General features: G+C 31.7%; 1 protein-coding gene across 13 annotated transcripts; it reads right to left on the bottom strand.

The window, feature by feature from the left end:
- Window positions 1-541: 541 nt before the first annotated feature.
- Window positions 542-13,751, bottom strand: LOC142643472 (TMV resistance protein N-like). 13 transcript variants are annotated; one of them, XM_075818123.1, is made up of 13 exons: window positions 13,398-13,751; window positions 12,637-13,142; window positions 10,848-11,952; window positions 10,381-10,665; window positions 9,515-10,270; window positions 8,452-9,413; window positions 7,672-7,732; window positions 5,307-6,326; window positions 4,617-4,691; window positions 4,250-4,345; window positions 3,973-4,157; window positions 2,991-3,181; window positions 542-1,222 (listed from the first exon to the last, which is right to left on the bottom strand). In XM_075818123.1, exons 2-6 carry the CDS (start codon window positions 13,134-13,136, stop codon window positions 8,553-8,555), a joined length of 3,507 nt encoding a protein of 1,168 aa, XP_075674238.1. In that variant the 5' UTR covers window positions 13,137-13,142; window positions 13,398-13,751; the 3' UTR covers window positions 542-1,222; window positions 2,991-3,181; window positions 3,973-4,157; window positions 4,250-4,345; window positions 4,617-4,691; window positions 5,307-6,326; window positions 7,672-7,732; window positions 8,452-8,552. The 13 variants fall into 13 exon arrangements, with proteins under 13 accessions (XP_075674238.1, XP_075674239.1, XP_075674240.1 ...); XM_075818124.1 differs by lacking the exon at window positions 4,250-4,345 and having other exon boundaries at window positions 5,307-5,459; window positions 5,543-6,326; XM_075818125.1 differs by lacking the exon at window positions 4,250-4,345 and having other exon boundaries at window positions 5,307-5,444; window positions 5,543-6,326.
- Window positions 13,752-25,893: the final 12,142 nt, after the last annotated feature.

The following is a 25,893-nucleotide window of genomic DNA, read 5'->3' as shown; positions in this document are numbered from 1 at the left end:
TTTCCTGAATCCTAAAATAACTATATTTAAAAATTATTTCTCTATTTTATACTATTGTTTTGGCAATAATTAAAATGAAAAATAGAGCAAGGACCGAAGCATGAGTTTAATAATTTCTCTCTTCTCCTTTCATTTGATTAGTCTATTCTATTATGTTCAAGTTAAAATCATTTTTAATTTATGTTATTTTATTTTCATATATATGTAGGTGTGCAAGGTTTGGGCCGCAGTACTACTTGTTGGGTCTTTCCAACATCATTCATAGGCTTTGTGGGCTTCGACTGAATACCTTATAAATTTCCAAAGTATAGGATTGTGGCAAGTTGAAGCATGAGATTTATGCGGCCTTGGAATGGGTATACTACAAGCACCAACCGTTGGCCAAGCCTTTCAGCTCCTTGCTTCTCCATTGATGATCACTTTGCAGCTTGTGGGAAATTAAGGCAATCTTTTTGTTTTGTTTTTCAACTTGCAATAGACTAGAAAATGGCCACGACTTGAAACCAATTACGTCACTTGGATATTAATTTATACAAATGAATTTGGGTTGAATTGTCATGGTATATATCTTACGTACGAAGAAGTTTTCAAGAGTTGAGCTTGGCTTGGGACTTACTCTCCCAGTCATGGCATATATCTTTTGTTGGATTTTCTCGTGTGTGTACAACAGAGCAGGAGATACAATAATTACATATGCACACAATTATAAATTAAAAAAAAAATTTGGTCAGTGACAAAACTTTCACACGTGTAGGAAAACCCAGATTACAGAAACATTTCTAGTAAAAAAAATCTAACTCTTTGATGCTTTGTTGTGACTTGTTACTATAGTTATAGTTCTGCAACAATATGGGTAGTCACCACAAGTTCGAAGCCAAGATCCAAGCAGGCAGAGTGGAAGCTATGGGACCATGGCAGGCGTATAAGCACAGCTCCCTCCACGAATGTCTCCAGACATACACTACAATCCTGTGAAGCTCTTGATATCGCCACTTCAACCTTCCTGCTGAAAACCTCCAGGTGCAAACAACCTAGAGCCTCCTGACTGAGACCAGGTGGCTTCTTCTTCGGTTTTAACAATAATTGTAGCCTCTCGATTCAAGAGGTCAGGCTAGTAATGCTTGAGCTTCCAGCTGACTGACCTGCTGATGCTTGAGTACCCAAGTCTTGATCATCAACAAGCGTTAATTCAGGGCGGTCTGACAAAGGTCTCCCACCTCCCCTAAATTAGAAAGCAAAACCAAAGAGGAGGCTATTATTTTGATTCAAGGACAAGGGAAGAAAGATCTTCACATTCAGAATATTTTGACAACTAGTCTGGACCATAATAGCATGTGCAGGTTGCAACAAGCGATATCTATAGTAGCACAAGCAGCAGCAGCAGTAGTGGGGACGATGTCAGTAGTATCAGCAGCAGAAATTCACAGCAAATGACAAATAATGATATGAAAATATTTAGAGGTTCAAGAGACTGAAAAAATCATAAAGATAACAGAAGCCCAAGAAAAATTTGACAAAAATAAAAATTGAATGAGAAACACAATGATTGAATAAGCCATCCATTAAACTAAGTCCAACCGTTTCAAAGACATTGGTGGAACAAGAGATATTCACCAATAATTTTTCAATATTTTAAATTCCCATAATGGATATTGTTGCACGTTTGATGAATACATAGCATAGAATTCAGCACTTGTTAAAAGAAATAAAATATATTAGGAGAATTTTGTCACAATAAATTACAGTGTCTTGCCCCAACTGCCAGAATTGCTGCCCTATTAATGTTAAGTCATACAATGAGATTGAAGGAATATACTACTCTCTCTGGTAAGTGGGCAACACGTTTACTGAGCTTCATAATAGAACCCGGTGGTGAGAATCAGTATAATTCTAGTCGGTCCCCAAACTTAGGATCACAAATGATGCCTAATTGCACACTTTGATTTCAATTTAAAATTTCATAAAGACAAAATCGGTAATCATGACAAAAGAGCTCAAGTGTGGATCTCTGGAGATTCCAAAGGGAATTCCTTGGATTTGGACAGTAGTCACCTGTCACATCAATCTCACATTAAAAAAAAAAATCATATCTAATTAAAAGAAAAAAAGTGATAAACCCTTTCAAATGATGTGCGACAACCTCAATTGTCTATCACAAATCCAACAGGCATGATCAGATGGAGCTACCCCTTCGATCATCCCATTAAACCACCTATCCAATTCAGACAATAAGGGATGTTTGGCAAACAACAGAACTAGTTCAGTTCTAATACAAGGGGAACCAAGAGCAAAACTGAACTGGTTTATTTTATTTCGAGTCTGTCTAGAATCATATCAAAACCAGTTTTACTTAATAGGCATGCAAAATTTTCCAATTAAAAACTAGATTATGGTGAGAATTTTTTCAGAACTTGATGTTGGAGAGAATTTATATTTGAAAGAACCAAAGTTAAAACTAGTTTTCTAAAGGAACATATTGCATCCCATTTTGAACCAGTTCTTTGAACTAAAAAAATTAAAACCAGTTAAGTTGTTCTTGTTGGCCAAGTTTTGTGATATGCTAAACATCCCTTAACAGTATAGGGCTGTCAATACAATCCAACATACACACACACTCTATGCAATTTGTCATAAGAAATTTAAATTACGGACATCATGAAGAGGATAATTTATTGCAAGAAAGTTGAAGATTTTTTTGGCCATTCCATAAGAATTATAGGGGTCACTATAACCCAGTTTTTACACATAAGGTCCATCTAAAGTGGAGTCAGAGAAGAAAAATCGATCCATCATCAGATTGATCGATTCAATAGTTTCATAACTTCACCATCAAAAGCATTGGTGGCAGTCAATCTTGGTATTGCGCAGATGTGTCATGACAATTTTGGCATAAACATATTATTGATGACATAAAACAGATAATAATTTTCATGTAATGTCCAGACTCACCCTTGGAAAATTCCAAATTGCATATCACAGTAAGCACTGACCTGTTTGCAGAAAGAGGCACCCCTCTCAACCTCTCCAGAAGCCTAGGCCTTGCAAGCAACACAGCTACAGGAAGCCTGTCCTCATTTTCAATCAACCCTGGCCTACGTGTGCTGCTTAAATTTTCTGTGTTGGCAATGTTGCTTGAAACAAATTGACTCCTACTTTGCTCAGGTCGAACTGCCGAACGCTCCTTATTAAGCCAACACAATAAAGAAAATAAGGGGAAAAAAAGTACGAAACTCTAGGCACTAAGCCACAGTACAGATTGATTTTGAATCTCATGCTTTCACCACACAGAAACATAAACAAAACCACCATTATGACTTAGTATCCCAGATTCATTTTTTAAGGAAAGTATTTTCTCCCCTGAAATTCACCCCAATAATATAGATACCAATTAAACATTGGGTTAAAGAAAAAATTTATATAAACACTCAAATGATGAACATGTCACAAATGAATCTCACATAACCAGTTGCTATTCCTTGTACTTTTCACTCAAAATATGTACTCAGCAGAGATGGGACAATAAAGAACTACAAAGAGAAGCAGCTCATGCCACCTATCTAATTTTATGCCCTTCTCCCCTAAAATTCAAAAAGTCCTTAGCTTACCAACAAAGTAACAAAACCAAAGTTCTTGTAGTATTACTTATAGAAGAACCAGACCAAAAGTAGTGAATTATTGCTAAAATTGAGATCAAATTTCAATAAATTATCCAACACCAACCCAAAGAACCCAACCAATCCCCCAAAAATTATGTTGTTTCATCCTTGGAAATTTTGAAATCCCTATTAGGAGAAGCCCCAATCCAAAGATGCCACTGTTTCCATTTTTAATATTGCTCTCAAGTTCAACATTAAATTCCCTCCTGAATTTGCCACAAAAACTGTGAATGAGAGAGAGAGAGACACACACACATATGCAAAGGAATCACATACAAATAGAGAAACTATGATGCCTATGTGTCACTTCACTTACAAAATAGAAATAGGATCTTAGATCTTTTGGGAGTAAATCAATTGCCCTCGATGGAGTTTTTGAATTCCCAACTAAACCATCCAACAATTCTTCTAGCTTGAGAATCTCAAGGATAAATGATATCAATCACTTCACTAAGTTGCTGCTACAAACTGTAGGCACATCAATTTCATCTTTTCCACCTTCTGCATTTTAAAAATCTAACTATTAAGAATAAACCCCAAAGATAACCAATGAAAATTGGAAATCAAATTCTTAATATCATCATAACAATTACCTGTCTTCCTCTTTTTCAACAACAATCTTTACTAGTGGTGCTTATTGATTATTGGATTGCTTCCATTTCCAAATGAAAATTACAGATTTTGATAAACTGACATCTCAAGTCAAAGATATCAGTAGTTTATAATAATATCATGAACAAATTAAGGTCTTTAAATGGCTTGAATACAAAGAAAATGTACAGCATGATTTCTTTTACACTACAACTCCTTAACCTTTACATGTGCTCTTTGAAAATTTTCAGGGGCCAAACATGAGAATAAGTAGTTATAAATGCAAAATATTCATCAATCATCTTACCAGTTAATTCAAAATGAAACAAGAATTTCACTCAAGCTTTGCTGACAAAAAATAGTACTAACCTTCAATCATTTAGGAAAAAGAAGCAAATATTCCCCATGACAATCATCCAAGAAAAAACCACGGTGCTGGATAATCTGTTTTATAAAAAAGATATACATCAAGAATTAGTCACTCCCATACGCAACTTTATTTGTCTAAAAGAACTTTGTACATACAACTTTTTCTTAGAATTCATACATTCAAATCCTACATAATTCCTTTTTGCTAGAGGAAAAAGAAACCTATTTAGCATACCTCTTCTACACATTTTGCAGTCTTAAGTTTGTTATGCATTATGCGCTAATTGTGTTCAAGATCTTGAGAGTATGTATTAATATATTAAGGAAAAAGTTGGTGCACTTGGTATTTTAAATTTTATGACAAATTTTGGACGTAAAAGTAACGTAAAAACTAAATGAATTCATATTAACATTAGAATTATGATCTTCACTAGCATGATAAGATACTTTTAGCGGGTCAGATATGATTAAGAGCTCACTAATTTCAAAATCATTAGCACCTTTTATATACTCAAGGTAATGATTTGTCAAGCTAAAGCTTATTAATTTTGAATATTCTTATACGGTTATCTTCAAGTAAGGATCCAATCAAAGACAGAATTGTAGAAGACTGCAAGGTTCATTTTTATTATTATTTTTCTTTAAATAAAACTAGTAGTCTATATTGTGAGTGCATAATGATAACCAAACCTGAACACTGTGGCCACATTTTTTCATGTCATCCAGAATTTTTTCAGTTCTCCAACTTGTTCCAGGAATACTTGTACGGAAGCTAGGAGTCCTATTCTCGAGGATGTACATTTGCCTTCAATACTTGGAATCATAATCCTGAGTAAGGCTCTCCTATAAAACATTAATGTATTGTAGGCATCTAAAAACTGATTTGAAGAACTCATAATTATTATAAATGTAGGCAACATATATACCTTCTGAAAAGATCAGATTTTTGCAATGAAAAATTCACCATAAGGATCATTAATCACACCATAGGCCCACCAAAAATTTGTTAAAGCAAGAAAAAGAATTAGATGGAATCAATAAAATTATAATGTGTAAAACAATATAGGAACGCTTAAAAAAATGCATTATATCTAGAATGCCCTAGTCATTGACTATGTGAAAACTTAAACCAACTTAATCCACACTATTTTTTTTTTACCTAAAATATCCAAACCTTATTAGTCAACTTTGAATTTCTGCAGCATGAACAAGAATAAGGGCCAAGGCTATGACAATGCAAACACACTAACATGGGCAGATCATGGGAAAATACGACACAACACAAACATTATTCTGTTTCTATTTGTGTGCTCTAACACATATTGATAATAATATGTACTATGTATTATACCCTCGTGCACCCTTAGTATTATGATCACTCCATAAGTACAAGTTCTTGTGTGATGGCACAGGGGGAGGGGCTACACACACATACACTTAGATTATGCTAGAGTAGGATTTCTATCTCAGATAGAAAAGGAAAAAATGAACTAGGTATGCATGTGTGTTTGTGAACAATTAAACCGATCATTAAGTGAACTGTCAAAGGTACAATTAGGGAAGACCGCAATGATGCTATAATCTAATGTTAAAATTTCAACCATGGCTTCACTTATACCTTTCCTAAATGTCAAGATACTTGTTGCATGCAGATTGTGTCATCTTTTGAAGCAATTACCTCGCTACATTATCACCAGCCATGACCTTAGCCTGGATGTAGGAAAAGCAATGTCAAGAACCAAGAAAACATAGACACCATTCACACGGCAATAATGGTCAATATTTCCATTCTTGTGCAATATATGTACCTTATATAAGTCAAAGAATATTTACTTTCACGTATTTGAAAACAGGCTTCATATTTATAAGTAGGCTAAGATTGAAATTTACATATGATAGATAACTATAATAACAAGTTCAAAAGTTTAATTGCAGATAGCAAAAGTCAAAAGTTCAAAAGTTTCAACTGTATTAAACAAGTTCAAAAGTTTAACAGCAGATAGCAAAAGTCATCTGAAAAAAAAAATTATTTTTTAAACAAAAGAGTAATTTAGATGTAAGGTTTTACTGGTATTGCAAATTTGCAAGAGGTCAAGAAAGTGAAAATTTCAAAATTATTAGCTGAAGCTCAGTTTCACAACGGACAGTGCTGGCATAGATTCATCATGGGCTGCAACACATGGTGAAAACCCCTTGAGTAAAAATTCTAGAAACGGTTGAGCAGATTCAAGGAAAAATCAAACTTGACACTTGACAGAGAAACCACATCCTTGCATGGAAAGTCTTCCCACTAGAAACTGGTGCCTATGCCGTGCAGCTGTGCAACCATGGCCTAGTAATTCTGGCTAAGAAATTTTGAAGTGGCATTTAAAGGAAAGTTGTTTGTAAATAGCATAAATAATTTTTTAAAAAGGAACTTAACTGACAAATCATAGTCCAAATAACATGGAATTGCTTGGACTGATCAAGCATATGAATGGGAATGTTCAATGGGGAGGGAACATTAACATGTAAAATTAACCTTGTATGTACTTGATTTTACCATACTCATTGGTTACAATAAGTGCAAAATTAACAAAAGGGGGTACAACATAAGTGATCTCTTCTCCTTGACACTTTAATGTATAAGACAGTAAAAGGCATGTATATAAGTATATTTTTTGTACCGGATATAAAATCATAACCATTAGCTCATGAACATTGTTTACTCTTTCTCTACAGCAAGGTATTCCTATAAGAGGGTGAATTCAAGGTGATACTAATTTGTAATTTCAAAATATTCTTTTCAACATTTAACTCAAAGTGAAATTAGTAAGAAGATGTCACAGAACAGTAGAAAATTACTATGTTCAAAATGCAATTGGAGGTAATCCTATTAATTTATTCACAAAAGATATGCCAGTGGGTAAGAAATGAGATGTGTATAGAGCTATAATCTTCAAAGGGATAGAAGACCTGCTCATAGTTAAAGATAACTATAAAACCTTTTTTTGGGCATTGAGATCATTCTAATGTCTACAAAATAAGGATGTCAAATACCAAAGACAAGACTTACATCTATACCCAGTTGCATCAAGTGTGGAGTCCATTAGTAACAAATACCAGAACAGAGAATCCTACAGAACAGAGTGATCATTTTTGGGCACAAAAGTAACAAAACTTATAAGGATGAAGTAGTTTCACCAGCAGATACAACTATTATTCCAACAATGATGAAGTTGGGGCCCTGTCATCCCAATTAATTCAAGTATGTGCAATTAATATAAAAAGAAACAAACAAATAAAAGCCTTTTATTTTATATTATAATGGAAAAACTCTTCAACCAATAAGTATGAATTATTTTCTTCTACAAATCCCAACCAAAGGCATTTGGGAATTAAAGTAGCTTAAATGTTGGCCAACAAGACGTAAACGAGCTAATAACCTAATGCAGTATCATTCCAGCACATTAAAAATAAATACTCCATAGACTTGAAAGGTTCAAACCAAAACATCCCAATTTGACTTTAACAGCAAATTTGGATTGATAGGCATTTCCCTATTCTCTACTTCATATTATGCTAACAATGGAGAAATGGAATAAAACTCAAAATTTTAATAAATCAAGAAGTATGAGTAGCTTCATTATCAAAGACAGAGAGATTATGCGATAAACACGTAACTGCTTGTTTTCATAATTTGTCTAAAAATTGAAATAGGTTTTTCATAATTTCTTTCATCTATTCAGCATTTTCTTTAAGTTAGTTTCTATTCAAATTATGTTGGTACCCAATCCAATGAATGAGCATCCAAAGATGCAAATGAAACAATGCAACTAAAAAAAAAGAGACATACCTTGGCATCAAATGCCAAAGAAATGGAATGGGACCCATGAAGAAGAAAATTATGTCAAGGTTCTTTTTCAGATGGAGGCATATTTCTTCTTCCAAGTTCGATCAAGATTTTCTCATTTTCTTCAATGGAGAATACAAAGTGAAGTCAGAATCATCATCACTGACAAAGTTATGGGCCGTTGAAGAAGAACCCAAATGAAACCCCTCACTAACATTTGAGCCAATTCCCAAACCTGGCAGACCCAAGCGTAAAATGTGGCTGGTGTCATCAGGGACAGTGACCTGAGCCTGAGGAGGCGGATAATTTCTTCCCATGGGAGAAGTGAACAGTGACAAACTCAAATCACATCCATCATCATGAGAGCCCTCCAAAGGAGTGTCAAAATCATTATATGTTGTTTCCATTGAATTTGAATTTGAAAGCTCCAAACAAGAGTTTAAGAGGTGGGGGGAAGGCGTGACAGTGTTTGAAATAGAACAAATGGGGAAGGCAGGTATTGAAGTAGGTGGGTTAGTGTCGGTGGAGAGATCTTGAACATGAGGACAGATGCATTCAACATGGACCCCACACCTTAGGATTCGAGATAGACCTCCATATGATTTAAAGTTTAACTCCACAAGATTCCGATAGAATAGATGATAGTACTTTGACGCAGGGAGAGAAAACATTAAAAACCATACATGATTACACGTCAGATTCGCAGTCCCTTCGATTTCTGAAGAAAACCAATAAGCTGACCCTATCCCATTAAATTTCAAGGAGACACCAACATTCGGCTCATTCGGTTCCAAAACAGCACAGGAAACAAATTTTAGATAATCACAATCACCACGGACCCAAAATGAAATGGAATCTCCAACACTTTGATGATTGAACCACTTTGGAATCTCTGATCCAGGTAGTACAAGTTCATAATTCTTGAAATCAAGTGGATTACGCTGTGCTTGCCAAAATTCTCCCAACTATTTACAATAATCAAAGTCAAACAAATTTAATAATGTATTTTTGAGAAGGTAAAAAGAGTGTTTCTATATAACATTGAATGAAAGAGAGAGAGAAACACCTGACTGAACAATCTGTTTGATGATTGTGGACTTAGCAAATGGGAGTCTAGTATATACACTCTTCTTATAGATCGTGGAAGCCTTGGAATTTCTCGAAGATACTTACAACATCTTATTCCGAGCACCTCTAATCTAGTAAACTTAGTGATGCTTTCTGGGATGGTAATAATATTGATTTCATTTAAATATAGATGTTCCAATACAGGAAAGTAATCAGACTTCATCAAAAAATCTAATTCAATTAGATTTCCAACATTACTCAGATCTAGAAACACACATGACCCATGAAAAGTTTCATATTCATGAAAGGGTCCCGATTTGCCAGTATACATACATAATATCTTAGGCGGCGGTAATTTATAGATGATATCTTCAAGATCCACAACATTTTTACAGCAATAGCCATATAAACCATGAAAGTTGTTGAACATATAATCACCAATGGCACCCTCTTCGGAAATGAAATCCTCTTTGGACATTAGGAACGGAAAAAAATCAAGACTGCATATTGAAATTTGCAAAGTGTGGAGAGATTTCCACATGAGATGGCTTGGAAAATTTTGAAGTTTTTCACATCTTAAAAAATTCAATCTTCGAAGCTTATCAAGAAATCCAATGGACTCATGACACTCAACTAAATTTTTGCAACATGAAAGATCCAAGTTCTCTAAGTTTGGGGCACATAAATTAGGTAATTTTGTAATAGACTCACATCCAACGAGGTTGATACTTTTCAAATTCCAGAATTGAAACTCCTGTAGAAAAAAAAAAAATATATATATATATATATATATATATATATATATATGTTCAACAAACTTTAAAATTAAAAAAATTTGAACATAATTTTTAAAGAAAACCATACCTGCTTAAATAACTTCTCTAATCGAATGCGACTACGTGGCATCTTGAGTGTAACAAGTATTTTAGGACAAAAATTGGATGGTAAGGGAAAAGGATAATTAGGCAAATGAAGCAACCTTAATCCGTTGGGGAGATATTTAAGTTCTTCACAAATGTGCACATTATCAACTATAAGAAATTTGAGATTTCTCATCCTTTTGAAAGCTTTAGGTGCCAATGTCACCGTTATTGGTTCATGGAAGCACAACATTATGCCTCGAATTTCATCTCGAATTTCATCTGAACCCTATTTGGATAGAGCATTGGGTGGAACACATTGCACAATAGAAATTGTCAACATCATAACAATTTGAAATTTTAAACAAAATAGGTTAATGATAAACTTATATTTTTCTTAACATTAAAAAGAAAAAAAAATTATTTATTTATTTTTTGCTTAAAAAAGAAGTGAAGAAAAAGAAGTTATACCGTATGTTCTGTAAGAACATCTAAAGCATCATCATAACACCATAGCCTTGAACGTTTACTAGGCACATCTGATTCTTGTTTAACAATTTCTCTACCCATTTGTTGTAGCAAGTCATGCATCCATAACTTGTCAAATTCAACCCTTATGAGACACTTATCAATAAGATTTGGAATACCAGAATCCGGATACAAATGGCAGGCAGCTAAGATATCCACAACATAATTTTTGGACCATCCTTTGAAGAAACATGCAATATCAAGGAAAATATCCTGTTCATTTTTGTCCAATCCTTCAAAACTTACTTTTAGTATCTTTTGAATGTCTTTGTTTGGAATACTCTTATACTTTTCTAATTCACTTTCCCATTGGCGAATGTTTTTTCTTCCATGTAAATCAGAACCTATAATTTGTAGAGCTAATGGAAGGCCATTGGCATAACTTATGAATTGATTTGTAAGTTGTAAATAATCTGCCTCAGGTTTGTCTTTTTTGAAGGCGCACTTACTAAAGAGTTGAAGAGCTTCATGTTGATCCAATTGCACAACCTTGTAAATTAAAGGATCAATTTCAAGAGAGGTTAGCACATGTCTGTCTCTTGTGGTTATAATAACTCTACTTCCATTAGCAAGCCAATCGCATTTTCCAAGAAAATTTTCTACTTGGCCCAATTGATCCACATCATCAAGAATCAAAAGAATCTTTTTACGCGAAAGTCTTTCTTTGATCACATTGATTCCTCTAGATGTACTGCGCACCTTAAATTCTTTGCTCCCTAAGATCTCAAAAAGAAGTTGCTCTTGTAGTTTGATTATGCTACAATCTGTTCTTGAATTTTCTCTGACATTCATTAAGAAGCTACTTCCTTCAAATAGATCAGCAACTCTATTATAAACATCTTTTGCAATTGTAGTCTTTCCTATTCCTCCAAGGCCAAGAAGTCCAACCACGCGAACATCATTTGACTGAATCTCTAAAAGAGTTTCTACGACTTCTGCGCGAGAATCTACTCCAATTGGGTATTTAGCAACAAATAACTTTGTGCGCTTTAATTTGGTACTTGATACCTCTCTAATAATTCCTCGGATATACTGATATTCAGGAAAACTGCCAATTGTAGAGGACAGGAAGCATAGTTAGAATAGCTGGAATTATAAATACAAAAATGAACTAAATTCAAGATGATTAGATGTGTGACTTACAAGTGACACATTTTTTAAATTAAGTAAATGTGCATGTAACCCATAGTCATAGATTTAAGACGATAATTAATTTAAGATTTAAATGTGCTTTTTTTTCTTCTTCTTTTGAGTCCTCTCTCTCTCTCTCTCTCTCTCTCTCTCTCTCTCCTCCTAACATGTGTCACTACCCCTTGTTCTTGTTCTTCGCCTCATGCCTCTTGCCTCCCCCTTCATCCTACGTCACTAACCCATTTATAATACTCTAAAAATGAAATGATTAAGAAAATTTGCAAATTATTAAGTTGATGAGCCTTGATTTAAATCACACTTCCTTCCCTCACAAGTGTGGGTGAAAGGTAAAATCATCGGATGAAAGCACATTAGATGTGTTTGTAATTTACCAATCAAGTGAAAATATAAAAATAAACCTTCTATTTGTGCTGGCCTTTAATGCCTTAGTAGTAGCAGTGCTCTTAGTGCCTTAGTAGATAGTAATAACAAATATTTTCGTAACAAAATATTTTCGTAATTTGGTATTTAGTGGTCATAACAAAACCATCAAAGGTTTGAAAGCTATAAAAAGACACAAGATTAGTGATTAGATACATACCCATCCTCAATATGCCATCCAGACAAACCAGCTGCTTCATATAAAGCTACCCTCCACCTCAGCACTTTCTCTATGTTATTCTCGAATTTTTTTTCATGTGTAGTTAGTGCTAATCCAAAACTACCTTCCTGCTTGCGTACTTCAGATGGATCCACCTTGTAAAAAACTGGTAAAACTCTTTGTCCATTTTTCTTACACTCAAGAATCTCGGTAAGTTCTTCAAGGCACCAAGTGGAAAATGCATACTTTTGAGAGAATATGATAATTGAAATCATTGATGATTTAATGGCTTTGATAAGTTCCGCTGAAATTTTTTCACCTCTCTGGAGATCTTCATTATCAATGAAGGTGTTGAAACCTTTGTCACACAAGGCCTGATATAAATGGCCAGTAAAACCATGGCGAGTATCTTTACCTCTAAAACTCAAGAAGACGTCATAGTCCCACTTCTGAGTGGAAGAAGAAAAGGAGTCTCCCTCATCAGTCGGGAAAGTTGCCATCAAGATCTAAGAGGAGAAGATTGGAAAGATCAGAGATGTGATGAAATGAGAAGTACAGGAGATGAGTAAACCACACCCAAAAAAAAAAGTGTCTTTTGACAAAGAGCAATTTGAATGGAACGCTCGGGTTGAATGAAGAATTAGGAAGGGGAATAGGAATGAAGGCCTTGAAAAAGAGCCTTTAAAGTCTTTAAATCAACAACAACATAAACAAAGACCCAAATGCAAATTGAGAAAAAGGGAAAAGCTAAGAGAAAGTACCTGTAGAGTAGAGAAAGATCAGCGCTGGGGCTTGCGTGGGTCGGCGATAGCTTATTGAGCTGAGCAGAGAGCTTCGGTGAGGATAATGGATGAACGGAGCTGGACTTGGAAGATGGGTGACAAAGAGTAATTTGAATGGAACGCTCAAGTTGAATGAACAATTAGGCAGGGGAATAGGAAAGGCCTTGAAAAAGAGCCTTTATAGCAGAGAAATTCCTACGCGTCTTCAGTTTTCCCAAGAAGTTGTGTAGAAATTGCAAACTAGTGTCTTTTTGTTTTTGACTCACCGCCTTTATTCCTTAGGGGAAAAAAAAAAAAAGTAGTTTTAGACTACCTCTTCCTCGTAGTTTACATGTTGCAATCTTTCCAAATTTCAATTTTCCTTCCAACAAGTTAAAGTTGATTTATTCCATCACATTTCACTCTCAAGTGTACAAAGATTCTGATTGGAAACTTGGAAGGTAAGATAAATTAGTTGGGTAAGATTGAAAAGTTTTGACCTAATTATTAATTGATTAATATTACTGTTAAAAATTATTTTATAATATTTTTACAAAATATTAAAGTGGTTAACTTTTTATTGATTTTGTTTAGATTTACCATCAATATCACTTTTTTATTTACTAATAATTAATTACTACATCAACCGTTTGTTATTTTTCTTTTTATATCTGTAACAAATTTGACCCATGTCCCATTCTCTCTTATTTTACATCCTCATTAACTGTAAAACAATAATAACTCTTTGGCTCTCTCTTACTTTTTCTCCCCTTTTTAGTTTCCATCAAGAAAATCTGCCTCCTAAAGAAAGGTCTCTAAGCATTCACCTTATGTTTGGCTATGTAAAAAATAAATAAATAAAGTGATGCAAGTGTAGTGGTCTTAAGAGGAGGCCGCTTCAAGAATTTTTTTTGTAGCGATCATTAATGAACTTAACTATAAAAAAATCTAATAAAAAAATAATTTCATATATTGAAAGGAAAACAATACGCAAATATATAAAATTTTACAACTTTCTTTTATGAGTTTTCATAATTTGAAATTATTGCATTAATTTTATTATCAATGCAACAAATTACATCTATTTCAAATTTTAGTTAAATTTTGTTTTAGGTTTTTTATTTCTATTTGAAAGGATCTAATATATTATTAAGATGACCAAAGTTTAATTTTGTTGGACCTAAAAAAATTTAAGGTGGTCACAACCTTTTTTTTAATGATAAACAACTCATAAAATTTTTAAAATTTATATATATATATATATATATATATATAATTATTATTACTTTTCCAAGACCACCCTACCTTCAACGTGGAGTCATCCTTAGTCTTTAGGGACCTTTCATAACTGATTCATGGTTGTTTTTGGTTTTGAATATTTAAAATGAATAAATTTGAAGAACAACTGTTAATGTAAATTATTTGATATAAATTTAATCGCACATTATGATAAGAGTTTGGAGATTTGGTTATTTTTTAATACAAAAAAATCATTTGAGATATTATAAATTCGAAATGACACCTAACACATGGTCATTTTTGTTGGGCGCATCATAGCACCGTGGGTCCAGCTCACACTAGATAAAACACCTCATTAAAGAGGTTGTTGGACAAGCCACAAAGTCAGCCTATTTTCTTCTTGGGCAGTGAGCTAGGCGTGTTGGACACGCTGAGGAGAAAAAGAAGAATGGAAATGGGCTATTCGGAATTTGGGGGAGAGCTGGAGAAAAAAGAAATTTGCTAAAGCAAAGTTAAGGTAAATGAGATGCATTTATTGTGATTTGATGTGGAGACTCAAGAGTGTGAAAGGAAGAAAAGTATGGCCATTCGGCCATTTGAAGAAGGGGAGGAGGACAAGTCCCAGCAAGTAGAGAAATTTTAAGCTTCTTATGTAGAAAAGTGATGTTATTCACTATGTTTTCAAAAGGGTTTCACGTGTAAAATTGTTGAGTTAAAAAATTTTTTAAATAGAAGCTGATTATTGATTTAACAAGTTTGAATAAGTGAAAGTTTTTTAGTAAAATAGTAAATAAGTGATATGGTCCATTAGAGGACTGTATAATCTCTCAAACAAGTGAGACTAAGGATAATGCAATCTTAAAGAATTGCGTGACTGAGAGCAAGCAAAAGAGAAGAGAAAAATAGAGAAAGTAAGAGGAAATTGTGAGAGATACACAATGAAGAATAGAGTAGTGAGTGAAAAGAAAAAGAGAGTTTTTTTTTTTACTCAAGTTGTATCTCTAAGTGTTGTAATTTCTATTTAATATAGTGAAATTATTCGGAATTTGTTCCGTGATTTTTTCTTCAAAGAGAAAGGGTTTTCATGTAAATCTTAGTGTTCTTGTATGGTTGCGCTTGCTGAAATTCATACAGAGCTGTGTAGAATTTTTCCCAACAATTTTAAATCCATATATAATAAGTGTACGTTTGGCTCCAGTTTAAAAAGCCAGCTTATTTTGCTATTTAATTTATTTTTGTTACTATTCAGAGGTCTTACTGCACTTTTTAGTACTATTCATGGGTCTCACTATACTATTTGAGTTAACTTTTACCTTTATCTATAGTACTTTCAGCAAAAAGTTTTCAATTTCACCAAAATAAACGGATCTCAAACGGACTCATAATAAGTGTGCGTTTGGCATGGATTATTTTTGCTTACTTATTTTACTGTTCAACTTATTTTTGTTACTATTCCTGGGTCACACTGCACTTTTTGGTATTATTCGTAAGTTCCATTGCCAACTTATTTTACTGTTCAGCTTATTTTTATACTATTCATGGGCTTACGGCACTTTTTGGTACTATTTATAGATCTCACTATACTATTTCAGTTAACTTTTACCTTTATTTACAGTACTTTTACTAAAAAGTTTTCAATTTCAGCAAAATAAACGGATCTCAAACAGACCCATAATAAGTGTGCATTTGGCATGGATTATTTTTCCCAACTTATTTTACTATGTAGCTTATTTTTGCTACTATTCATAAATCTAACTGCACTATTTTGCATTATATACAGGTTTTTTTGTACTATTCAGTTAACTTTTATCTTTATCTATAATATTTGTAGTAAAATTTTTTTAATTTCAACAAAATAAGAGGATCAAAGTGGCACTAATAAATCTCAAATCTTTTCAAAACTTGAACAACAAAAAAAAAATTATCATTTCGTACTTTATTCTGGTCATTAAAACAAAAGATTGAAATCCAAATCCTTGTCTTTAAGACATATTTTTGTTTGTCCGTTTTCCTTTGATAGAACTCTCTTTCTGTATCTTTGTAGTAGCTGAAAGAGTTTTACTAGAAAAGTACCAATCTTGTGACATTTAAAGGTATTACTGCTAACACTTCACCCACCATATCTGTTGGTATCGAAGCTTTGGGTTCAAGCAATGATTGCTTTCAGCTTGTTCTAGGTTCTAGCTCTAGCTACCTTATTACCAAACTTGTTTTAAAGTTGAATGAGATTCGAGATTCAGATTTAAAATAAGTTGGTACTTTGAAAATCATAGTACATAACCCAATCCTATTCACTATGCAAAGAAAGTCACAAGATGGGGGTAATTATATATCATAGTATTTCAGCAAGTCTTCTACATGAGTCAATAAGATTACTCAAAAACAAATTGTGCCACAAACTTTTCATAATCATAGCTCTAATTTCTTGATTAATGCTAGTCTAAGGCCTAGAATGGATTCAATTTTTAATAACTTATGGTCCCCTATGCATTGTAACACAGAGATGTGGAGTAAAGTGGGGATGCAATAGCTACTAATCATCACAAGTTGATGCCAATTTTTTCCACACTCTCGATCTGTTCGGATGTTATTCGTCATCTAATTAAAAGGAATTGAAGATGTCCCTTTCGAAAGCTCCAAAAAGAACGTTTATTTCTACTATTTAACAAATTTGAAACATATTGTGATAAGATGGACACAAACAGATAAAATCATATATTGGCTTGTTTGGTCACGCTCATTGCGTTTTGCTCATTGGTAAGACTCATTCGGTCCATTTGCCCAACAGATTGGCAATAATGTCTTGGCCTGGAGAAGCTGATGTACCCAACTGAGAGAGTATCATAAAAATACTGAGTAATCTTGAAATTAACAAAATGAGGAATCTCGAAATTGAAAAAAAAAATAGTAATAACAAATGTAAATAACGTAAAAGAGTGATTCATAGTATCAATTTCCAATAATTAAAAAATAAAGGTAAAATAAAATTAAAAATTATTTACAATAATGCACATTCCTTGGACAAGTACACTATAATGGCTTATACATTCAAGATGGACATATGTAAAAAATGGATTTCTTTTTTTTAAATTGCAATTTCATTAAGAAACGAACACATTACAACAATCATGCCTACACGCTTCCAAGGCTGTTGGAAGCAAATTGCAATTATTATATGTAAGTAATGGATCTTGATAAAGTACATTTCTTTTATATGTAAGTAATGGATCTTGCCAAAACAATTTGTTTATACTTAGCAAAAAAAATTATATAAATAATTAGTTTAAACTAATCTGTTCTGTAACTACCCTAACTTGAAAAAAAAAATGTATATATATACTTAGAAAAAAAATATATTATACACTAAATTTACCTATTTTGACTATCCTAATAAAAATGTTAAACACCCTGACCTGAGAATCATAAGAATTTGAGTTCAACAAAAATAAGAGTAATGCTACATCCATAATATTTTCACAATTAATATTATGTGGTAAGCTGTTACTAATTCTAATTTGGGCTCAACATTAACATGATTTACCTACCAATAATAGTTTGTTGCATAAGATTTGTTATGAAAATATTGTGGTCACTTTATTGTTCTCATTTTAGCATTTTCAATTTTCAATTTCCACTTTATTTCTTATTAGTCTTTTTTTTTCACTTTGTTAGTACAAAAAAATTGTAATATTTCATGTATTTGTGTGATTTTTTGTGTCATTGATATATTCAAGTTGTCTCTTTATTAGATTTTGTATAATTTAAATTTCTTAGTGACCACTCTAAAAAAAATTCTTAGAGCTACCACTATTGGTTCCCCCCATTATATTCATGGTGTGCTATTGACATTTATGTCACATTGTCACAATGAGGATATAAATTGAGCACCATATGTCAAACTACATTTACAGCTTCGATTAGCAAAAAGTAAAGTTATATCTAGTGTCTGTTTGGATCACGTTTCTGCATTTTGCCTTTTTTTTTACTAGCGTCTCTTGCACTGTTCATGGGACATGAACGGTGCATTAAGACAAAACTACAGTGTTAAACAGTGTTTTCAGCAATAAATAGTAACTCATAATTTTTTTTTAAATAATTTTCGGCAATAAATTTTTAACAAAATAAGTGGTATCTAAATACACACCTAATATGATTTTCGTATCAAGTCCACTACTAAATAAAAGCTGAAGAATCATTAGGAAGGATAATAGGAATGAAGGCTATGAAAAAGAGCCTTTAAGACTCTATTTGGATACCATTTAAAAATGAAAATTATTTCACTATTCAGCTTATTTTTGGTACTATTTATAGGTCCTATTATACTTTTTAGTACTATTTATGAGCCCATTGTATTATTTCAACTAATTTTTACTTTTAATTACAATAATTTCAGTAATAAATTTTTAATTTTAATAAAATAAATAGTATCTAAATAGACCCTGAAAAATTCGTTCATATCTCCAGTTTTCCTAAGAAGTTAAAGAGAAATGGCAAAACAATGACTTTTTGTTTTAGATTGACCGTCTTTATTCCATAGAAAAAGAAAAAAAGCAGTTTGAATATGCCTTCAAAAAAAACAAAACAAAACAAAAGCACTAAAAAGTAAGAAATCCCTCTTCCTCAAAGTTTTCGTGGTGCAAACTTTCCAACCTACAGTCCCACGCAGTTTCGGCTTTCCTTCCAAGAAGTTAAAGTTGACTTGTTCCCTCACATTTCACTTTCACATGGACGAAGATTCTGATTGGAAACTTGGAAGGTGAGATAAATTAGTTGGGTTAAGATTGAAAAGTTTTCACATAATTATTAATTGATTTTTTATTTCTAATAATATTAAAGAGTGTAATATTATAGTCATAAATTATTTTATAATATTTTTACAAATGTTAATATTGTCAACCTCTTATTGGTTTTCGTCTAGCCCACCATTAATATCATTTTTTCATTTACCAATAATCAATTATTACATCAATAGTTTGTAAATTTTTATGTAAAATAGTTTGTATCTCTAATATTATTCATATTAACAAATATATAGAAGATAGAGTATCAATTGTCAATGATTCTAGTCTTTATATATATAGAGTATCAATTATTTTTTAGGGAAAATTACATTTTACCCACTTGTGATTTGCTCAAAAAACACTTCACCCACTTGTGGTTTAAAAATTGACACTTTACCTACATGTGGTTTGATTCGTTAAACAAACGTTACCCACCTCTTTTCTGCCGTTACTCTAACACCATTTCACTCAAAAAAACAATAGCAATTGAATCAAAATACTTTCCTTTGAGAAAGAAAAACCCTAATTTTCTGTCATTAGAGACTCTGAATCGATATATCAATAAGGGCAAGAGAATATGGACGTAAAATTTGATTTTTTTTTTTCCCGTTTAAACAGGCAGAACCCAAGAAATTTTCCACATCTCACCGATCTTTTTGAAATTTCAAATGGGCTTTTTTTTTTACCATATTATACAAAAAAAAAAAAAAAAATCAATGAAAATAGGGCAAGAGAACACGAAGGAATAGAAGAGAACCGTATAAATTTGATAGTCTCCGTTAAACACGCAAAACCCAAGGAATTTCCACACCTTTACGAATCTTAATTTTTCCCCCTAGATTGAAAAGCCTCTGAATCGAAAAAAGAAATCGACAAGAAAAGAGCAAGAGAAAAAGGGCCAAGGAAAACCATAACAAGTTTATATTATCTCCTGCATTTTTTACCATGATAGCCTCTGAATTGAAAAATCAACCAAAAAAAAGGAGAGCAAAAGCAAAAACCACAAAAATTTGATATTTTTCTGCTCAATAAAATTTCCACACCTCACGGCTCCTCGTGAAATTTCAGATGTGTTTTTTTGTATAGATTAAGGAAATAGAACAGAAGCCAAAACAGAACCATGAAGTTCTCCCCAAAAATAAAAGAAGAGAAAGATATTGCGATGGATGAAAAGGCCGTGACTACTAATTGGATCTTTGCAAACCAATTTCTTAACCCAGTTGCTATTCATCCTTCTATTCTAATTATACAAGAAAATAAAAATTCAATTGGGGAAAAAAAAAAAAACTTAACAAATCAGAAAAACCTTTAGATTTATCAAACCTAACAACCCTTTTGATTGGTGGTTGTTAGAATAAAGGGGGTACACAGGTAAAGGGGTTTTTTTTTTTCTCAAAGGAAAGTGTTTTGATTCAATTGCTATTGTTTTTTTTGAGTGGAATGGTGTTAGAGTAACGGCAGAAAAGAGGTAGGTAACGTTTGTTTAACGGATTAAACCACAGGTAGGTAAAGTGCCAATTTTTAAACCACAGGTGGGTAAAGTGTTTTTTGAGTAAACCACAGGTGGCTAAAGTGTAATTTCTCCTATTTTTTAACAAAGTTTATCTCAAAACTAGTTTGAAAAGGAACCCTTCAAATTTTTTATGTCTTTATATTAAGTGTGAATTTTAAAATTCTAGCACCTAAATTACATGTGCTTATTATATCCTCCGTGCTTATAAAATTTCAATAAAATAAAAAATTAATTGTTATATCATTAAAAAAAAGTTAAAATTTTAAGTTTTTGTGATAAAAAATTGTGCATAAAAAAAGTTTATTGATTAAATAATAAATAACATCTTATTTGAATAAAATTTAATATGTATATTAAGAACATAAAGAACATGAAATTCAACAATTAAATTTGAGTCGGTTTTTAGGCCTTAGTGGGTTGAGTTGGGTTACAAAAAAAAAAAAATGTAATAGTGGGTCGGGTTGGTTTGGGTCATAAAATTTCAAACTCACCAAACCCAACCCGACCCACCCATATATTTAATATATATTATATAATTAATAAAATTTTTAAAATAACCATCTCTTCCTATCCTATATAAAAGCCAATTAATTCATACAAACCCTAGTAAATTACTATTGTCGTTTAGTTATTAATGTTGTTTGCTTTTAAGGAGTTACATTGATACTAATTTTTCAGTCTTTTTAATATATTTATATTTTTTTTCTACTCAATTTAATAATAATAATAATAATAAATTTGTCCAACCCATAAGTTCAACTCGACCCAACTCGACCCATGTGGGTTGGGTTGGACTTATGTAATGGGTTGGATTGGGTTGAATTTTTTTAACCCACAATAGTGGGTTGGGTCAAAAAATCTTCTCAACCCGACTCATGCACACCCTTAATTAAATTTTAAAAAATATATATATATATATATCTGAAAGTAAAATAACATAAATCCCTAAAAAGTAAGAAATCCCTCTTCCTCAAAGGTTCCCTGGTGCAATCTTTCCAACCAACGGTCCCACACGGTTTCAGCTTTCCTTCCAACAAATTAAAGTTGATTTGTTCCATCACATTTCACTTTCACGTGTACGAAGATTCTTATTGGAAACTTGAAAGGTGAGATAATTTTTTTTTTTGAGAAAAGAAAGGTGAGATAAATTAGTTGGGTTAAGATCGAATAGTTTTGACATAATTATTAATTAATTTTTCATTTTAATAATATTAACAAGTGTAATGCTACCGTCATAAATTATTTTATAATATTTTTATAAAATATTAATGTGGCCAATTTTTTATTAACTTTTTTAGGCCTATCATTAATATCACTTTTTCATTTACCAATAATCAATCACCACATTAGCGGTTTATAAATTTTTTTGTAAAAGAGTTTGTATCTCTAGTATTATTCATGTTAACAAATATATAGAAGATAGAGTATCAATTGTCAATGATTCTAGTCTTTTTATTTTTATTTTTATAGAGTATCAATTATTTTTTAACAAAATTTCTCTCAAAATTAGTTTGGAAATAAATCCTTCAAATTTTGTATATGTCTTTATATTAAGTGTGAATTTTAAAAATCTAGCATCTGGATTACATGTGCTTATTATATCTTTCGTGTTTGCAAAATTTTAATAAAATAAAAAATTAATTGTTATGGCATTAAAAAAATTTCAAATTTCAAATTTTTATAATCTAAAATTGTATATAAAAAAAATAAGTTTATTGATCAAATAATAAATAACATCCGATTTGAATGAAATTTAATATGCATATTAAGAACATAAAAAACATGAAATTCAATAATTAAAATTTTAAAATTCACAAAAAAAAAAAATATATATATATATATATATATATATATATCTGAAAGTGAAATAACTTAAATTCCTAGAAAGTAAGAAATCTCTGTTCCTCAAAGTTTCCACGGTGCAATCTTTCTAACCAACGGTTCCACACGGTTTCAGCATTCCTTCCAACAATTTAAAGTTGATTTGTTTTCACTCATAGTTATTAAATTCGGAGTGGATGTTGACCCAATTTATGCGTTGAATCACTGGTTCGACCAGTGGGTCATTGGTCAAACTGAAGGATCAAATAAAAAAATTAAAAATTAAAAATATATAAAATTAAGTTTGAGAAAGTATAATCAGAATATGTAATTTTTTTTTTAAAAAAAAAGGCATATGCTTAAATTAAACTTGTCATTATAATTCAAAATCAATATTTCATAAGCAATAGCATTACAAGAAACAAACAAATTAATTGATAATTGTCAGTAAAGTTAAGGTCAGCTAAAACCTAAAGCAACAAACAAATTCAAAGCAACAAAATAGTCAAAACTCAAAGAAGAAACAATGCCACACACTCACACTGTACACAATAAAAAATAAAAAATAAACCAGAGATGCTTAAACTAAAAAGCAATCAATAAATAAAGTATGAAAAAAAAAAAAAAAAAAAAACCTAAACAAAAGAAGATAGATGGTGGCATATAGTTATATAGTCATACCTACATGCTGATTGTTGGCGAAGTACGTTTGTTTAAACTTCAAAGCATAAAAAAATTTATGCATAGTAATAGCTTGTAGCAGTAAGTTTTGAGAATTGTGAAAACTGAAAAGTGATGGTACACATACAAAATACAAAGTACAAAGTGTGAATCTCCATGGCGGGGCGCATGGAACAATGTTTTTTTTTGGAATTTTTAGCTTTTTTCTTGTTTAGATTACCATATTATCACATATTTAAATAATAAAAGAGTTAATAAAGTGGATCTATTAATGTAATTTTACACAATTCACAAACTTGGCCAGGTTAATAAAACCCAAACCGGGTCACACGAGTTGTTTATAACCCACCGGGTTGCACTGATTTTAACTGAGTCACATACTTTTTCGATCCAATTGATCACCCCGCTTAGTCAATGCGTTGGGTCACTGGTTTGACCAGCCAGGCCGAGTTTAATAACTCTGCTCTCACATGTACGAAGATTCTTATTAGAAACTTGAAAGGTGAGATAAATTAGTTGCGTTAAGATTGAAAATTTTTGACATAATTATTAATTGATTTTTCATTTCCAATAAAACCACAAACTATTTTATAACATTTTTACAAAATATTGATGTGACCAACCTCTTATTGGTTTTCATCTAAGACTACCATTAATATCATTTTTTCATTTACTAAAAATCAATCACCACATCAGTAGTTTATAAATTTTTTTGTAAAATAATTTATATCTCTAGTATTATTCATATTAACAAATATATAGAAGATAGTATGAATTGCCAATGATTCTAGTTTTTATTTTTTTATAGAGGATCAATTGTTTTTTAACAAAGATTTTTTCAAAACTAGTTTGAAAATAAATCCTTCAAATTTTTCATATGTCTTTATATTAAATGTGAATTTTAAAAATCTAGCATCTAGATTACATGTGCTTATTATATCTTTGTGCTTGCAAAATTTTAATAAAATTTAAAATTAATTGTTATGTCATTAAAAAAAAGTTAAAATTTCAAGTTTTTGTGATCTAAAATTGTGTATAAAAAAATAAATTTATTGATCGAATAATAAATAAAATCTAATTTGAATGAAATTTAATATGCATATTAAAAACATAAAGAACATGAAATTCAACAATTAAATTTTGAAAATTCAATATATATATATATATATATATACACACATGAGAAGTTTGAAGAAATTTTCTCCAAACTAATTTATAGAAGAACTTTGTTCATTATTATTATTATACTAAAATTTAACCAAACAAAAAGTACCCAAAAAATGATGCTAGGTAATTGGTGAATTTATTATTTTTACAATCAATTCAAATTAATTTTTGGGTTCTAATTTACTTAAATGATATATTTTTTCTCAAATAAAGGATTTATGTTCAAATTCTACCTCAAATCATTGATCTAAAATCAAATTTTAAATTTCTAATAGGAACCTTTTAACCACAATCATCGAACCAAACTCAAATTTTAAATTTTTTACAGAAGCCATTTAACCACACTATGACGTCCTTCCTAAGGGCCAATTGACACTCCAAATTAAGCTTTTCCCTGAAACTTGAAATAACTATATTTAAAAATTATTTCTCTAGTTTATTCTATTGTTTTGGCAATAATGAAAATGAAAAATAGAACAAGGACCAAAGCATAAGTTTAATAATTGCTCTCTTCTCCTTTCCTTTGATTAGTCTATTCTATTATGTTAAAGTTAAAATCATTTTTTTACTTTATCAAAAACTAAAAAATTAAAAGCATTTTTAATTTATGTTATTTTACTTTCAGATATATAGGTGTGCAAGCTTTGGGCCGCAGTACTACTTGTTGGGTCTTTCCAACATCATTCATAGGCTTTGTGGGCTTTGACTGTCAATACCTTCTAAATTTCCTGAATAGAGGAGAGAGATCAAAAAGTAATCTGAAACAGTAAAACACAGAAAACACGTATTCAACAAATTTCAAAAGAGCAATCAAGAAATACAATGAGATTAGATTTTCTCGTGTGTGTACAACAGAGCAGGGGATACAATAATTACATATGCACACAATTACAAATTAAAAAAAAAAAAAATTTGGTCAGTGCCAAAACTTTCACACGTGTAGGAAAACCCAGATTACAAAAACATTTCTAGTAAAAAAAAAATCGAACTCTTTGATGCTTTGTTGGGATTGTTACTATAGTTATAGTTCTGCAACAATATGGGCAGTCACCACAAGTTCGAAGCCAGGGATCCAAGAAGGCAGAGTGGAAGCTATGGGAACATGGCAAGCGTATAAGCGCGTCTCCCTCCACAAATGTCTCCAAACATATACTACAATCCTGTGAAGCTCTTGATACCGCCCCTTCAACCTTGCTGCTGAAAACCTCCAGGTGCAAACAATCTAGAGCCTCCTGACTGAGACAAGGTGGCTTCTTCTTTGGTTTTAACAATAATTGTAGCCTCTCGATTCGAG

This window comes from Castanea sativa, chromosome 7 (assembly GCF_040712315.1).
Source record: "Castanea sativa cultivar Marrone di Chiusa Pesio chromosome 7, ASM4071231v1".
In the NCBI taxonomy this organism is placed as follows: domain Eukaryota; kingdom Viridiplantae; phylum Streptophyta; class Magnoliopsida; order Fagales; family Fagaceae; genus Castanea; species Castanea sativa.
Note: the sequence above shows the minus strand (reverse complement) of the source record. Positions and strands in the feature narration are given on the sequence as shown.

Excerpts from the sequence above, each read along its gene's own strand:
- LOC142643472 (XM_075818123.1), bottom strand. The coding sequence starts at position 13,136 with ATGGCAACTTTCCCGACTGATGAGGGAGACTCCTTTTCTTCTTCCACT. Across the intron at positions 10,666-10,847 it reads ATGTTCTTACAGAACATACG|GGTTCAGATGAAATTCGAGA; the intron begins GTATAACTTCTT and ends CTATCCAAATAG. Across the intron at positions 10,271-10,380 it reads TAGAGAAGTTATTTAAGCAG|GAGTTTCAATTCTGGAATTT; the intron begins GTATGGTTTTCT and ends TTTTTTCTACAG.